The 17,389-nt window shown below is 46.1% G+C and overlaps 1 protein-coding gene across 1 annotated transcript; it reads left to right on the top strand.

Annotated features, from left to right (window-relative positions):
• Nucleotides 1-882: 882 nt before the first annotated feature.
• Nucleotides 883-17,273, top strand: TOMM34 (translocase of outer mitochondrial membrane 34). Its single transcript, XM_008158735.3, has 7 exons — nucleotides 883-1,164; nucleotides 5,228-5,327; nucleotides 6,329-6,481; nucleotides 10,113-10,273; nucleotides 13,038-13,185; nucleotides 15,964-16,090; nucleotides 16,339-17,273. Exons 1-7 carry the CDS (start codon nucleotides 1,038-1,040, stop codon nucleotides 16,441-16,443), a joined length of 921 nt encoding a protein of 306 aa, XP_008156957.1. The 5' UTR covers nucleotides 883-1,037; the 3' UTR covers nucleotides 16,444-17,273.
• The last annotated feature ends 116 nt before the right edge of the window (nucleotides 17,274-17,389 follow it).

Here is a 17,389-nt window from a genome sequence, read left to right on the forward strand (position 1 = left end):
AGAGGAGATATTTGAGTTGATTATAGGTTGGATAAAGCAAAAGAAAAACTGTTTGGGGGGAAAAAATCCAGGAGAGGAGACACAGTGATGGCGAACCTATGACACGCGTGTCAACACTGACACACGTAGCCATTTCTGATGACACGCGGCCGCATGCCAAGGATGAAACATTTGCGACTAGAGTCTTGGAGTTAGTTTTTTCCTCAAAGTGACACACTACCCGAGTTATGCTCAGTTTTTTGGCGAAGTTTGACACACCAAGCTCAAAAGGTTGCCCATCACTGGCATACACAAAGGTTAGGAAGCAAGAGAAACAGCCGTGTGCAGGTAGCAACAAGCAGTTAAACATTTTCCGAATAGTAAGTGGGACATTAAGTCAGATGGGGCTGAAGATAAGCTCGTTTCCCTCAGCGGAAGATCTTTATCAGCTTCTCAGTGCATTCATTTATTGAGTCAAAGTCCGTAAAGCTCCAGGTGCCATTTCCTTTCCTGCCTCAGGGCCTTGACTCTTGCTATCCCTCTGCCTGCCTAAATATTCTCAGGTTTCAGCTCCATTACTAGCCCCTCAGAGATGCCTTCCCGAACCCCCTTACCGAAAATAGTTTCCACCTGGCCCCTTTCTGGTGCATTCGTGTTTTCCTTACAGCACTAATAATAACATGGTATTTTCCTCTCATGTGCTCCTGGGTTCATTGCCCGTCAGGTCCCACGTGCATGTATGTAAGCGCGTGTGAGCAGAGACCCGGCCTCTTGCACTGTTGCACGCGTGGCGTTCTAGCAGCTGCAGGGGCCCCGCACTGCTCGAGGCCGAGCGCGCTTCGGCAACGTTAGCCCCGCACTGAGCATGCGCCTGCGCAGAGGGCGGCGCCGCGGGCCACCGGTTCGCGCAGGCCGCGCCTCCGCCCGCTCGGTCCCGCCCCCTCCCGGCCAGGTTCCCCGTGGACCTAGCACTCGCCGCCGGTGCTTCCCCCGGACGCCGTTCCGCAAGACTCGGCGGCGGGAACGGAGGCGGCCGCCATTTGCCGCCGGACCCCAGGATGGCCCCCAAACTCTCGGACTCGGTGGAGCGGCTGCGCGCCGCCGGCAACCAGAGCTTCCGCAACGGCCAGTTCTCCGAGGCCGCCACGCTCTACAGCCGCGCGCTGCGGGTGATGCAGGAGCAAGGTACACGCCGGCCCCCGCTTTCTCCGCCGGGGCTGCTGCTCTCTCCCGGCGGCCCGTCCCCAGCGCCCCAGAGCCCGCTCCGCCCCTGCCTTCCTGGGGCTTCCATTCCCCGAGGCCGACCGCCCACCAGCCCTCCCGCCCGCTCCCCGCGTGGGCATCCTGCGAGAAACTTCCTGGGCCCTTCCTTCCGCCTTGGGGAAAAAAAGTCACATGGTTTTATTACTGGTTCTTTTTCACTTAATGACAGATCAGAAACACATTTTCGTATGAATAGATTCTTTTATCACTTTTTGGTTATGGTAAAAACATTAAATTTACCATCTTAGTCATTTTTTAAGTATACTGTGAAGTGTATCATATTATTCACATTGTTGTGCAACAGATCGCTAGAACTTTCTCATCTTGCAGCCCTGAAACTCAATACCCACTGAACACTAATTCCCCCTCCCTCAGCCCTTGGTATACCTTTCCACTGTCTGTATCTATGATTTTAACTACTTTAGATATTTGAAAAAGGACATTATAAATCCATGTTGTAGCATGTGGCAGGATTTCCTTCTTTTATGAAGGCCGCGTAATATTCCATTGTAAGGCTATACCACTTTTGTTTGTTTGTTTTAATCTCCAAGGTGCTGCTTTGAATTCTTTTGGATGTATACCCAGAAGTGGGATTGCTGGATCATATAGTAGTAGTTTTGTTTTCCATAGTTGCTGCACCATTTTACATTCCCATCAACAGTGCATAATGGTTCCAACTCCTCAGCATCCTCACCAGCACTTCTTTTCTGTTCTTTTGATAGTTGGCCATCCTGATAGGTATGAGTTGCCTGCTTTTTAAATGTCCTATTGGCTCCCATCCTATTATTCAGGCCTCATTCCAACCCCTGCAGATACATAGCTCAAATCTCCTTCTCCTTAACCATTTACTCTTCAATTAAATTCTTACTTGTTGAGCACCTGTATGTATGTACTGAGTGTCTAACAAGGCAGCGAAGGCCCTTTCTCTCAAGGATCATACATTCTTGTTCTGGGGGGAGGGGTGGATCTCAAGCTAGTAAATAAGACTTGTCCAATAACGATTAGGGGTACGTAGAAGACAAAGTGGAAGACAAGATCCCCCACCAACAAAAAGATTACTACTTGCTTTGTGGGGGGGGTCTGGAGCTGAACCCACAATATCTCTGAGGTGTGCCTGTACAAAGGCACCTAGGCGAAGAAGCATGGTGTGTGTTCCAGGAGCCAAAGCCTACTGAGCTAGTTAGTGGAGGGAGAAGTAAGATGGCAATAGGTCATGGTAAGGAGTTTGGGTTTTATTCAGAGAGTTTTTAACAGAGGAGTAACATATTCTTACGCGTTCTCCCAGACTCCAGCTCATGTCAACAGCCCTTTGCCCAAAACCTCTTCTCCCAAGCGCCTCACCAAGGAGCCCTCACTGGAATCCCTTTTCTGTAGTACCCATTTCCCTTTGCCTTTTCTCTTTCTCATTTTTTTGGCTAGCATTTGTTGAGTGATTTACTGTGTGCTAGACATTCTAGACATTATCCCTTTATGTCTTTATACTAACCTATGACGAAGACACATAAAGTGTCTTCCTCGGCACTGCCTACGGAGGTTAACAGCCCCTCCACACAGACCCCCTGTGAAACCTAAGATCATCAAAAAGAGGATCAAGAAGTTAATCCGACACCAGTCAGACCAATTATGTCAAAATTAAGTGGAACTGGCAGAAACTCAGAGGCATTAATGGACAACAGAGTATGCAGAAAGTTCAAGGGCCAGACCTTGATGCCCAGCATTGGTTATGGGAGCAACAAGAAAACAAAGCACATGCTGCCCAGTGGCTTTCGGAAGTTTCTGGTCCATAATGTCAAGGAGCTTGAAGTGCTGCTGATGTGCAACAAATCGTACTGTGCGGATAATGCTCACAGCGTCTCCCCAAAGAACCGCAAAGCCACTGTGGAAAGAGCAGCCCAGCTGGCCCTCAGAGTCACCAATCCCAATGCCAGGCTGCGCAGCGAAGAAAATGAATAGACAGACGTGTGCACATTGTATTTGTGTTAATAAAATCATAAAATTCTGCCATCTGGCATTTCAAAAAAAAAAAAGACACTTTATAGATGAGGAGTCCAGAAGAGTTAAATTGGCCTGCCCCAGGATTATACAATGAAGACATGTCATAGGCAGGATTTTAATATGGGTCTGTCTGATTCCCAAGTCCAAGTTTTTAATCATTTTGCTAGACTTCTCCCCAAATCCTTTGCAAATTGTAGTCTTTTTTTGTTTGAACTTTTGCAGTTTCAAACCACTCTTGCCCCCTTCTTTTGTTCTAGAACACTCCTTTTTAGGCTCCTCTCAGCCTCACTTGAGGTCACTGAATAATCTGAGATATTGATACTTTTGCCATTTTCTTTCATCCTACCCTAGCCTGCCTGGAATAGCATGTGCTTTTGTGTGGCTTCATTCTGGGTCCCTAGAAGAGCTGGCATGGTATCTAGATTTAGTAGGGGACCAGAGTTTGGTTCTTATCCATTTCTAGATAATCTATGGGCAAATCCCTTGATTTCTCTAATTTTTCTGTTTGAAAAGAAAACCAGGGATCAGCCTCACACAGTGAACCCTTCTAGCAAGTGTGTGAAGTGATATCTTCATGTGATAGGTGAGCACATATCAGAGGGAGTCAGTGACTTGTACGGTATCACAGGCTGGATTGCAGGTTCTGATGCCCTTCCCACCACACCACTGCTGCTGAGCACCCAGGTTCTGGGGACTTGAGATGGATTACAGGTCTTGAGTGCTTGTACTTGCTCCTTAAGGGCAAGGATATATTTTACTTATCTCTGTACATTGCTGTCTCACTCAGGGCCTGGCAAAATAAGGAAAAAAGTTATGTTATTGTTATTGGTATTGAGTGAAAGATATGCATCAATATGGTAGCACGTAGAGAAAAAAGCAAGTTGCAGAAGGATAGACAATAGAGTGCCACTTAGGAAAAGCTTTGAAAGATATAAAATATCTTACCTGTGATTACATATATAATATAGACAAACATGGATGAGAATGTTATATACCAACTTGAGGATTGTGCTGACATCTGGGGTTCTGGGGACAGAACAAAGGGGAAAGGATGAGGATGAGTGGAGCGTTAGCCATATAAAAAAATTTTTAAGGTTGGAAACAAATATAATATATGCTAGGCCTAGTGATGGATACTGAGTATTTGTTATACTGTTTTCTGCATGTTTTACAGTTTTTAAAAGAACTTGTTTTCAATTATTTTGGGTTTATAGCTGGGAGTGGAATTACTGGGTCAACACATAATAGTTTCCTTTTTATTTATTTTTTCACTACGGCCCATGCTAGTTAGTGGGTATGCGGTGGTTGAAAAAATATTTTTTAAACTGAAAATTATTGTGGCCACAATAAAGGACACGAGCTTCTGATATTCCTGAAGGTGAGGACTGCCCTTAGAGAAATGTCTGATAAATCTCCTCCCCATTGGGGAGCTTGAGTCCTTCCCCAATTAAGTTCTCCCTAGTCCTGTCTGATTTGAGCAGGTAGAATTAGTCTCTGTCTTTTATCTTTTCCTTTTATTTTTCTTTGTATGATTTACATGTTTTCTTTTTGGGGTGTGGGTGGGGGAACCATGGCTATATTTATTAAATTCATTGGGGTGGCATTGGTCAACATGAACATATAGTTTTCAGGGGTGGATTTCTGTGTTGCAAGATCTGTATATTTACATGTTTTTTTTGTAATAAAATTAATACACACAAAATACCCAGTATAGATTTCTTTGAGGCAGAAGCTAGCTATTTCATGTTCATTTTTTGCCTGGTACCAAGTTTAGTGCTGGCATGACTGAAAAAGATGCTTGGTGTTCTCGCTGCCAAGTGCTAATGGTGAACTTGCCAGCCTATCAAACCAGCAAGCCTGATCAGGTTACAGTCATCTCTGCTCCCTTTTACCAAAGCCCAGAGAGCTCTTAGTGTGAAATGCACTCTGTGCCCCAAGGCATCCATTTCCCAAATTGTTAATCTCATGTTTTCTGTTTCCACCTGGGCAGGTTCTTTGGACCATAAAGAAGAAAGTGTTCTCTACTCCAACCGAGCAGCATGCCACTTGAAGGATGGGAACTGCAGAGATTGCATCAAAGATTGCACTTCGTAAGCAGTCAAGGGAAACTTTGGGGTGCCTGAGGGGCTCAGAAGAGGAAGCTGGGTTTATCTGCCCTGTTTCTTCTTTGATTGATCCCACCCGTTACATCTGTGATAGATACTAGGCAGTGTCACTGTCCCCAGGTCACTGAGAATACTTGATCTCTCTGGCCCTTGTCTTGTATCTTTGAAGTCTTGGCTCTGCTGCTCTAAAAGGAGTAGGGTGGGCCTTTGTGAGATTTGGGACCTGGAGTTGAGGTAGAGTTGTAGACTAGTTAGTGGCTTGCCCAGGTTTTTTCTGGGGTGGATATTTGTGAGGGAGGAAGGTAGAGAGAGAAAGAGAGGGAAAGAAGCAAGGAGAAAGGAGGAAATGGTATTCATCAATGACCAGGTATAGAGGACATGAAACAATTTTTCATACTTCTTTCTTCTTCAGGCAAGTCTGGTGTTGCCTCTTTCACCATCACTAAACCAGGATGCATACCTTAATGTGTTCTTAGATCTGATATCCTGTGACATTGCCTTAGATCCATGCCCTGGTGATAGATGAGAGAGGTGAGCGTGCTCATGGAGTCTGTGCTAAGTTGATTAGTGCCAGGTTAGAACGGGACTGCAGAGAATTGAGGTGGTAAGTGATTTGCCTGGGATCACATGGTTAATGGCAGAGGTAGAATTCAAACACCACTCCATCTGACTCCAAAGCCTCTATGGCATTCCCATTGGGCCACCATTCTTTGGAAACACATAGAAGCATAAAAGGTACAGGGTACTTGTTCTTGATTTGGGGGGTAATGCAACTATGGAAATTGATGCACTCTGCTCTCTTTCCTTTCTCTACTTTAGTCTAAGTTGAAAAGTCCCTCTTGTAAGGTTTGACATTTTTAGTAGTGTCTCTGTGCCAGAAATGGCCCCCTATATTACGGAATACTGTAGCTGAGCCTGCCTGGATGGGCTGTTGGGAGAGCCCTGGTGACTTAGCAGCCGGATGACATTTCTGCCTCCTGCTCTAGAGCACTGGCCTTGGTTCCCTTCAGCATGAAGCCCTTGCTGCGGCGAGCATCGGCCTATGAGGCTCTGGAGAAGTATCCCCTGGCCTACGTGGACTACAAGACTGTGCTGCAAATTGATGACAGTGTGATGTCAGCCTTGGAAGGCGTCAACAGGTGAGCCTGGGTCACCTTGGGCATTCCCTCTGGAACTGCCTGCCCTCTGTCATTAGCTTGAAACTCTCATCTTCTGGCAGGATCCCTTTGGGATAGGCTTAGAAATTCCTAATGACCTTATTGGCAAGCGTGGAAGGAGAATTTGCTATCATATTTGGTAGGTGTTAAGGGGTCAGGATTGATGATTTGGATTTTGTTTTGTTTGTTTTTGCCGAGGTGCTTAAATTCATTCACATAGTAGTGATTTGTTGAGCTCTGTTGAAGATGTTGTGCCAGGTTCCGTAGGAAAAAGAGATACAGACGACACCACTTGCTTCAAAGAGCTAACTAGAGTGGGGAAAGTAAGACCCAAGCACACACAGCTCAGACACAAGGCTATAGGGATATTGCTTGTGAATATGGTTCAATATATTGTACTATGGCCCCTTCACAAGGCCCCTCAGCCGTTGACATTTCATGGATGTCCTCACTGGCATGATTGATCATGTTGCCCTTCTTTGCATGGTCCGCTAGAAAGCCAAACACCACACTCATAGAAAACCCTTGTTAGGACTTCATGGTATATATTTGTGTGTCATTTCTGGCTTTACTTGTTTTCTCTCTTCTCCTTGTTTCTATCATTCAACAAATTCTGCCACTTGTGTGCCAGACTTTTGCACTAGGGCCTGGGCTAATGCCCAAGACATACCTCTTCCTGCCCTGATAGAGCTTCTGGTCTCATGGAGGCAAGCACACTATAAGGGATGAGGCAGCACTGTGGGAACCCCTTTCACGTCCCGCTGGTTCAGGGTTCAGGTTTAGGGTTCTGGTTCTGGAGAAGTCTGCAAACAAATGAAAGAGACTAGAAAAGTATTAATTTGGGAATATTGGGGGCCAGGCGGGAGCCCACCTCTAGTGGGAGGACTACACCCCGCTCTGGCTTTGCTATCCCTTTTATTAAGGTTATGGGATACACTCATATCCTTTAGACAGGAAATTCCAATAATAGCCAATCAGCAAGAATTTACATAAGACTAACAGGTGGAGGCTGCTTTAGCTAACAATGTTTCAACTAAGTGATTAGAGCAATTAAGGTTGTTGACCAGCCTTCGGGGTTTCCTGTCCACATCTTTCTATTAGTGAGACAATGATCGGTTTCCGGCACAGCACAGGTGCAGCCAGAGTGGAGGTGAGCTGAGGCAGAGATGAGTAGAGCTCTGGGGCCAAAGGCCAGCAAGGAGAAAGGGCAGCCTGTGCAAGAGTGAGTGAGTGTGATGTCCTACAGAACCCGTCAGAAGTCCATTTCACATGGTGCTGCATGGATGGATGATGAGGCCAGATCACAAAGAGCTTGGTGTTCAGGAGCTTGGACTTAACCAAGCACAGTGAGGCATCATGAAAGGGCCTTAAGCAGGGGAGCAAAACGAGCAGATTTGAGAGAGAAGCTCACTGGTTGTCATGTGGAAGGATTACATGGAAGAACAGACTGGGAAGGGGGCATGCACTAATGCAGAAGAGATGGTCGAGACAGTGGATAGAGAGCAGTGGGACCATTCAGAGGACATTTAGGGAGTATTTCACCAAGTTTTGGTGGTTGAGGTAGTGAGAAGGGAAAAATAGAAGATAACGAGGGGTTTGACAAGTTGAGTTGGAGATGATTTGGGGACATGAGACTAGAGAGGTAAGAAGGCAGTGGGTGTTTACATAGATTTGGAGCAAAGGAGAAAAATACCAGCCAGACATACAAATTTGAGGGTTATCAGTGTAGAGGTGAATTGAGGTTGTGGGGGAAAAGAACACAGCAAGTATGTAGGAAGAAGAGGTTGGAACTTTGAGAAATTCTAGCATTTCGGGGACTTACAGGTTAGCAGCTGGAGCGGTAGGAGGAAACTTGAAGCATTTAGTGTCACAAGGAAAGGAGTATTTCCAGAAGGATGAAGCTGTCACTCGTGTCAGGTGTTTCAGTGAGCTTAAGTAGACGAAGGGTTGAGGAATGAAGTCATTGGTGATTCTGGTAGAAGTGTTTCAAAGGGATCAGATGGCAGAGGAGTGTAGCTGTAATGGCAGAGGGTTGTCCAGGGGGGTTGTATTCAGTGAGGAAAGAGTTAAATGCTGGTAGTTGGAGTCACCAGAGAGAAACATGAAGATACAGGAGAGGGAGATGCTGGCTGAGTGTGGCAGGAAGAAATGGGGTCCAGAGCTTAGCTGGAGGGATTGGCTTTATCAGCTCTTCTGTTGTGACAAGAGAGACATAGGAAAGGTTGGGTACCTGGGCAGGTATGTTTGTATTTGGAGGGGGAGGGTTAGAGAGCAGAGTGGAAGAGATGAGAGGATTAAAATAGCTGGGCTGACCATAAAAATAGTTTTGGGGGCTTAGTCAGAGACCATGAATTTGTAGTGATATCATTGTGTTATTTTCATTCTAGTATTACAGGAATATGGTTGTAAAAGCAGAAAAGGCATACAGTTGGCTTTATTCACTCATTGAACACATACTTACTGAATCTTGATGTGTGCCAGGTAATGAGGTGCTAGGTGCTATAGTACAGGTGACAAATTGGACATGGCCACTGAGCAGTATTTTGAGAAAGTTAACTGGCCTAGGAGGTGGGTACGGGGACTGGGAAGTGGAAGAGATTGTTCCAGGAAGAGGACAGCCGTGTGCAGAGGCTTAAACATAAGGATCAAGAGAATGTGGCGCCCTCGCTGGTTTGGCTCTGGATAGAGCCTTGGCCTGCGGACTGAAGGGTCCCAGGTTCAGTTCCCGTCAAGGGCACATGCCCAGGTCGATCCCCAGTAGGGGTGTACAGGAGACAGCCAGTCAATGATTCTCTCTCATCATTTATGTTTCTCTCTCACTCCCTTCCTCTCTGAACTCAATAAAAAATGTTTTTTGGGTTTTTTTAAAAGAGGGAATGTGGCCCTAACTGGTTTGGCTCAGTGGATGGAGCGTCGGCCTGCGGACTGAAGGGTCCCAGGTTCGATTCCGGTCAGGGGCATGTGCCTTGGTTGTGGGCACATCCCCAGCGGGGAGTGTGCAGGAGGCAGCTGATCGATGTTTCTCTCTCATTGATGTTTCTAACTCTCTATCCCTCTCACTTCCTCTCTGTAAAAAATCAATAAAATATATTTTTTTAAAAAGAGGGAATGTGGCAACTGATAAAGATGGAGAGGTAGGAGGGGACCAGATCTCAGGCCCTAGGGAAATGGGAAAGACAGAGGATTTTAAAATTTGAGAATGACATAAGATTTTCAGTTTTTTAAAAATCTCTGAGCATAAATCCAAAATCAGGTGCTTGCATGACTTTATAATAGATCTGTTAAAAAATATAAAACATGCTCCTTCCCTGGGGAATGTGTGGTGCTTTTGGGTTAAGGTAGTGTTTAAGTACCCTTAATAGGCAACGAACAGGTCACCACTTTGGTCTGACCAAACGAGGGCCAGGCAGGGAGGGAACGTCATGGTGGCTAAACTGAGACGACTTTGTGGGTGGCACTCATGTTCCTCTCCTGCTGCATGTCAGGAGGATATAAAGAGTTATCGAGGGAAGATGATAACTTTGACTCTCATATACCTCCTTTGGGTTTAGGAGAGGAGGAACGTCTTCCTAACCCAGCCTAAACCTCCCTGTAATCCTGCCTTTGTTTCCAGAATGACCAGAGCTCTCATGGACTCACTTGGGCCGGAGTGGCGCCTGAAACTGCCCTCTATCCCCTTGGTGCCTGTTTCAGCTCAGAAGAGGTGGGATTCAGAATACCACAAAGAGACACCTAAAGGCAAATCCAAAGAAACCACAACTGCCAAGAGCAGAGGTAAGCTGTGACTTCCTGCTCAATTTTGCAGTTTCCCTGTAGCCACTTTCTGTAGAGTAATCCTATAAAAATTGGCCTTGTTTAAGCTGGGTTATAAAAATAATATTAAAACAAAAAAAAGTCTTAACCTCTTAGAGGCTGTCTCAACTCTACAAGGAGGGTTGTGAGAAAACCTCTCCCACCGCAGGGATTAAGTGACATAAGGCATGTTGAGCTCCTTGCCTGGCACATAGGTATACAGCGTTGGTTCCCGTCTCTCTTCGGGCAGCATTTGGGAAGTGTCATGTTGGATGCTTTGGTTACAAGAACAGAAAATGTACCATGGTAAAAATAACAGATTTTACTGGCTCATATAATTGAAAAATCCAGAGTTCAGGTTCAGGCAAGGTTCACCCAGCAGCTCTCTACATTATCGGGCTCTGATTCCATTTCTCTGTACTTCTCTCAACTTTCTTCTTTGGTGTAGTCAGGTTTGTCTTCGGATGGGCTTTCCTCTTCGCAATAAAATAGCTATGACAGTTCCTGGTCTCATCCATATCCCATGCCTCATGACCCAGAGGGAGAGAAAAACTTTCTTTCTGAGAGAGTTTCTTTCCCCCCAGATCTCTAACTTGCATTTTCTCCGTTTATTCCAGCCTGTTTGGTCACAGGCCATTCCCTGAACTAGTCACTGTGACCGAGGGCTGAGATTTTGTGGTGAGCTCAGCCCTAAGCCATCTGCCCCACCTGCACAGCTAGAGGGCTCTGCTTCCCCAGGAACATGAGCACTGTGTGAGTCTGGGGAGAAGAAATCAAAGGAGGGAGGTCAAAGGCAGGTAGCCCTACACGGGAGAGTGTCCATCTTGACTGTAAATGAAGAGGCCATTCTTCAGGTGGGGCTCACTGGACACGCTAATAATGCTCCTCAGGAATTATCCCAGCTCAGCAGCTAGGTGTTGAGGAGCAGCAGTGCAGAAGGGGTCAGGGCTGGAGTCTTGCATGGGTGGTAGCAGTTGTCCCCTTCCAGGAGGAAACCTATCTGGCCATAGGCAGCATTTGGTCTGTTTTGTGGGAGCCTGTTAACTGTCCCCCACTCTTCCCTAGGATGAAAATGAACTGGATGGCTTCAGTGCACCTACCATTTGTTTCATTCTTTCAGAGTCACTGAGCCATGTGTTCTAGGCCCTGTGCTAACACAGGGTGGGCAGTAGTGGCCCTCAGAAGCTCTCAGGTTAATGAGAGACTGAGACAGCATTTTAAAATATTTGAGTAAGAACAAGTGCTTACGAGTCTTTAGTATTCGGGGAGTTCAAAATCGGAATTGACGTGTGTTTGGCGGGGGGAGTCAGGAAGAGGCTCATAGAGGAGGTGGCAGTGGGAGGTGACAGGTTGAGCCGGGCCTTAAAGGGTGAGTTCTTCAGGTGGGAAAGGGAGAAGGGACAGGAATTCTTGGCAGAGACAGGGGAGAGTTAGAGAGGAATGCATGCGGTGTAACTGGTGAACAGCGGGAGTAAGAAGACTATAGCATGTGGTGTGTTGCAGAGCTGGGGGAAAGCTGAAGCTGTGTGTACATTGCAACCTACAGGCTACACTTTTAGAGAAACTCAAGCACATATGCACAAGGAGACATGTTCAAGAATGTTCACAGCAGAATGTTAGTAATAGCAAAAAACAAAACTGGAAATAACACAGGTCTCCATAAGTAGGAAAATGGAAAACCAATTGTATTGCAGCAGTGAGAATGGATGAGCTACTATAGGTATATGCATCAGCACAGATCAATCTCAAGAATATAATTTTGAACAAGGGGAAAAAGGAAACAAGGTTATAGAAGAATACATAGAATTATTTGTTCTTTTTCATAAAATTCAAAAACAAACAACAAATGGTTTATAAATATTATTGTATATAGTAAACTACCAAAAACAAAAAAGGGAAGGACGCACAGAAGTGGGGATAATGGTTTCCTCCAGGGGTGGACTGACTTGAGGAAGGGCCCGTAGGGCTTCAAAAGTCCCCATAAATGCTCTGTTTCTTAATTAAAGTGAGGGTATTGGTTTTACTCCTAAAACGTTACCCTTGTCATATATATTATTTTATGAAGATAGTTTTTAAAATAGCAGGTGATACAGTAGTTGGGACTGGAACCATTAATTCAGGCCTGGAGGCCAGGCTGAGCAGCATGGATTGTACCTTCTCTCTCCTATTTCTCCCTGGAAGCTGGGGCAGATGTTAGGTGAGGCTCAGACCAAAACAATGATGAGGAATAGCACTCCTCTTCCTCTTTCTGAAAGCCTGGGAGCTACACCCTTTCTTTACCAGATGCTTAACTTTTTAATCATTCTCCTGCTTTAAGCTCATAGGGGGTTCTGCACGATCTCGGGTAGTCTCAGATTTCCTCCTGACAATAGTCCTATGTGGAGGAGGTGTTGCCCCATTGTATTGATGAGGAAATTTAGATCCAACAGAGAAGGTAGGTCACACAAGATCTTCCAGCCGCCGAGTGGCAGTGCCAAGGCTAGAACCCAAGGTGCTTTTTATCATGTGTTATCATGTGCATGTATGTTTATATCAGGAGTCCTCGACCTCTTCTGAATGAAAAACTGTGTTTAATTTCCCAGAAGCCATTGATTGGGGGAATCATTGTTCAGGAGGGACGCTTTACAACAGCATAGGAAACCTCTGGGGAGGGTTGTGGACGACTTAGACGATGCCGAAGAGACTTCACTGATCTCAGTCTGGCACCTGCTCCATGGTTTTTTTCCTCTTCTGAATTTGTATCTAGTGCCTTCTTCTGGGGATGTGGAGAGAGCCAGAGCTCTGAAGGAAGAAGGCAATGAGCTTGTAAAGAAGGGAAACCATAAGAAAGCTATTGAGAAGTACAGTGAAAGCCTCTCGTATAGTAACCTGGAGTCCGCCACGTACAGCAACAGGTACCTTCCCCACAGCTGCTGGCCTGGGGGATTTCAGGACATTGGATATTCCGTTCCATAATCTTCTCTTGGACTGCGGTGGGCTCTCCTTCCCTAGCATTTAGTCAGTATGTTACAGCTCAGAACATGCGTTCACACTCATGTGGCATGCATTGTTAGTGGCATTCACTCTCTTAAAGTGGTAGAAACTGAGGGATGCCAAAGGGGAACCTGGGCTTTGTTAACCTCCCTCCCCAGGATTTTCATTTACGATGTCTTGCTACACAGACACAACCTTAACACTAGTCTTGTAGCCTTTCACCCTTCCCTGCTCCAACCCCTTGGCTTCTCCAAAACCCTCCTATTAGAAACTTTGGCCCTGAGAGCACAAGGCAGAACCCAGGATATGGAGTAATTATCGCCTGGCCTGGGAGTGAGACAGGTCCAGGCTAACCTGGGGGTGAGACTCCCGGTGCTGTAGAAGACCCTGCACCTGCACCACATGTTACTCTTTATAGTTCAAAGATCTTGGATCTACTATAGGCTCACCCTTCCTTATCCAAATCTGTGTTTCAGATTTTAGTGAGGTAATGTGGTCCATATACTGAATCACATACCATTTAGGGTCGGGGGCAGCTTGTGAAGTTGTTAGCACTTCTGCAGTGAAACATAAAGTCTAGCCTTGCCCTAGTCAGTTTGACTCAGTGGATAGAGCATCGGCCTGAGGATCAAAGGGTCCCAGGTTCGATTCCAGTCAAGGGCATGTATCTCCCTGGCCCAGGCCCTGGTCGGGGCTTGTGCAGGAAGCAACCAATCCATGTGTTTCTCTGTCTTTCCCTCTTTCTTCCACTCTCTCTAAAAGATCAGTGGAAAAATATCCTCGGGTGAGGATTAACAAAACAACAAAAAAAGAAAGACTAGCCTCATGTTGATTCAGGTCAGAGTTTACTGCCTAAGGAATTGAAAAGAGAACTTTCAAACTGAAAGCTTCAATTTTGGACCTGTGGTTTTCCTGGCTGGAACAGGGGTGCCTCCCTCTGCCAGGCTAACTTGAAAAAGAGGGCTGCAGCATCTCCTAACTCCTCTTTCTCTGGCCTTGCTCACCTCATGTTGCTGGAGACCTCTAGTAACCCATTTTCATGCACATGTGTCTATGTCACAGTTTTAATTTCTGTTGCTTTATAATATCTTGTAGGCTGGTCTTTTCCTCGTCCTTCTCAATCCGAGCAGCCCTGGCTGTTTTCCCAGATTTGCTCTTCTAGCTAAACCAATTGACAAGTTCCCAAGAGTGTCTTGGGTTTTTTTGGGGGGATTACATTGAATCTATTGATTTAACTTAGAGGACTGATAACTACAAAACTGAATTTTCCATCCATTGTGACTGAAATTATACCACATCCTGGACGTCATCTCAATGCCCCCTCATGCATATGCCCTGTGAGCATCACCTTGGGCTCACATCAGTTCTCTTAGTGCAGTTGACACCGAAGTGGATATCACCACTCGGGTACCTGGCCCCTACAGCTGGCCAACTCCTGCATGGACCTCCAGAGACTCATTTTCTCCTCACAATTCTTCAGCTTAGGTCATGGTCCCATTTTATCTGAGAAAACAGTTTTGGAAAGGTGAATTAACAAGCACAAGTTAAACAACTCATACATGGTAGAGTTGTGACTGAAGCCAGGTCTTTGTAACTCCAAAGCTTGGGTTCCATTCATTCACTCATGTTATGTTCAAGACTGCTTTGTAATGGGGAAAAAAAAATAGGTACATACAACTAAGTGACTACTTTGTACCTGTTCAAAACGATGAGGTGGAATGGATGGACTTCCATACTGAGCTCCAAGACATCCGTTTTTAGAGACTGTCTTTGGAGAAAGGACTAGAATTGAGTGAGAAAGATAAACACACTTGTCCCCCGTAGGTGCAGAGTGGCTTGGATGGATGCGCATGACTTTTTTCCAACATTTTATTTTGAACATTTTCAAAATAGAAGTTGAAAGATTTTTCTTGAACACCCATATTCCTATCATCTAACTTCATAATTAACATTTTGTTGTATTTGCTTTATCACTATTTAGCCGTCTACTGATCCATGTTATTTTTTATGCTTTTCAAAGTTGCAGACACCTATATATCTCGCCCCTAATACATCAGCATACATTTCATTAATTAAAGCCCAGTATTTTTCTGAAGGCAGGTAACTTTTTTTTTTTTAATATATTTTGTTGATTTTAGAGAGGAAGGGAGAGCGAGAGAGATAGAAACATTAATGATGAGAGAGAATCATTGATTGGCTGCCTCCTGCATGCTCCCTACTGGGGATCGAGCCTGCAACCTGGGCATGTGCCCTTGGCCAGAATCGAACCTGGGACCCCTCAGTCCGCAGGCTGACGCTCTATCCATTGAGCCAAACCAGCTAGGGCAAGGCAGGTAACTTTTTAATCTTTCAGGGGGAAGGTTTCAGGAAACCTTTTCTTTGCTTGAAAGAGCACAGTGTGGGAATGTGAGGTAGACCAAATGCTAGAGCTCAGTGAGGCCAGGGTCTGGAGGCAGGACAACCCAGGTTGAGTCCCACGTCTGCCCTCAGTAGTGGTAGAACCTTGAGCAAGGCGCTTCACTGCTAAGCCAGCGTTTTCACCTGTGGAAAGGGGCTGGGTTGGTGAGAGGATTGAAGAACATGTAAAGTAAGCAGCACAGAGTAGGTGTTCAGTGAATCAAGATCACTCCTCAAACTACCTCCGGTTCTGGGTGGCCCCTAAGAAGTGACTGACACCTCGGAACGATCTTCCCTGTCAGAGCGCTCTGCTATTTGGCCCTGAATCAGTACAAGGAAGCGGTGAAGGACTGCACAGAAGCCCTCAAGCTGGATGGGAAGAATGTGAAGGCATTTTACAGACGGGCTCAAGCTTATAAGGCACTCAAGGTAAGAAGATCCTCATCAACTAAGCTACAGGCACCTGTGCCTGTGGTGGCACTTCCAGATTGTGGTCAAGGTGAGGTGGTGTCTGCTACATCCCCTTTCATCCGGGGCCTAGGCAGCTCCCGTCAGACCTGTATGCTGGGGTTTGAAAAGCCTCTCTGTCTCAGCAGCTGTTTCCCCCGCTCCCACCCCACTTAATCTCACCTCAGTCATGGTGCCATCCCCACACCCTTCCTTCTCTCTTCTATTAGGACTATAAATCCAGCTTTGCAGACATCAACAGTCTCCTGAAAATCGAGCCTAAGAATGTCCCTGCACAGAAGTTGCAGCAAGAAGTTAACCAGAACTTAAACTAAAATCCCAAAAGGGCAGCAGAAAACCTCCACTGGATGACTTCCTCTGTGTCTGTTTCTGGGACCCAGCATGCCCCCAACTGAGCTCTGAAGCACCCTCCCTCTGCCCTACAAAGCGGTAGTAGCCTCCTACCCCTTAAGAGGCTGTGTTCAAATTAAGCTCAGTGTAGCAAAAAACAGACATTGTTTTGCTGGGAAGGTCCCCCGCTATGCTGAAGCCCTGTTCTCCATCCCCCTGCCTGTACAGCTAGCAGATCACACAAACAGGTCCTTATCAGCAAAGCATTGGGCCCTGTTCCTGCCCCGAGCATGCTCCAGACTGAGTGCTGCCCTGTGAGCGTCACCAGACCCACCTCACTGTGGTTCATGAGCAAATTAAGCTGGGGGTGTGGGAGGGGGGCCACAGGACTAGAAAACCTTGGCCCATCCACACCCAAAGCAGCCTGTTGAGCTGGTTCTCCAGGGCTGCCATCCTGCCCTGCCCTTGGCATAGTCCCCGTGTTCTGAGTTCCAGCCCTTTTTGGCCAGTCCCCACTTTGGTAGGGATGCAGAACCCTGACCCTTGGGTGGCTTTGTCTGGGGCTCCGTGCTGCTGCTTGCATGGAGGTGCCTAAGCTGTGTCGGGAGCCCAGAGGTGGCCACTTCTCCTGAAGGTGGTGGGAAGAAAGGCCTCCTTGAAGTCAGTGACCTTCTGTTCTGGGCAGGGACTTTTGACCCCAACAGTGGCCCTCCAGGCTTCTTATTTCTTTGTTATACGAAGTTAATTTGAACTGAACTGACTCGGTTTTGTTGAACTGTGTGTTTAAGCGATTACATTAAACATTTTTCTTCTACAAAAATGTCTGTTGTACTTTCATTTATGCTTGTTTCAGCTTTGTGCTGAAAATTTTGCAATAACAACAATAAAAGCTACCACTTTTCGATTAGGATTCAGCTAATCATTGAACAA

Source organism: Eptesicus fuscus, chromosome 12, assembly GCF_027574615.1.
Source record: "Eptesicus fuscus isolate TK198812 chromosome 12, DD_ASM_mEF_20220401, whole genome shotgun sequence".
NCBI lineage: Eukaryota > Metazoa > Chordata > Mammalia > Chiroptera > Vespertilionidae > Eptesicus > Eptesicus fuscus.

Coding starts and splice junctions, on each gene's coding strand:
- TOMM34 (XM_008158735.3), top strand. CDS start 1,038: ATGGCCCCCAAACTCTCGGACTCGGTGGAGCGGCTGCGCGCCGCCGGC. Junction 6,482..10,112: donor GCCTTGGAAGGCGTCAACAG/GTGAGCCTGGGT, acceptor CTTTGTTTCCAG/AATGACCAGAGCTCTCATGG. Junction 16,091..16,338: donor AAGCTTATAAGGCACTCAAG/GTAAGAAGATCC, acceptor CTCTTCTATTAG/GACTATAAATCCAGCTTTGC.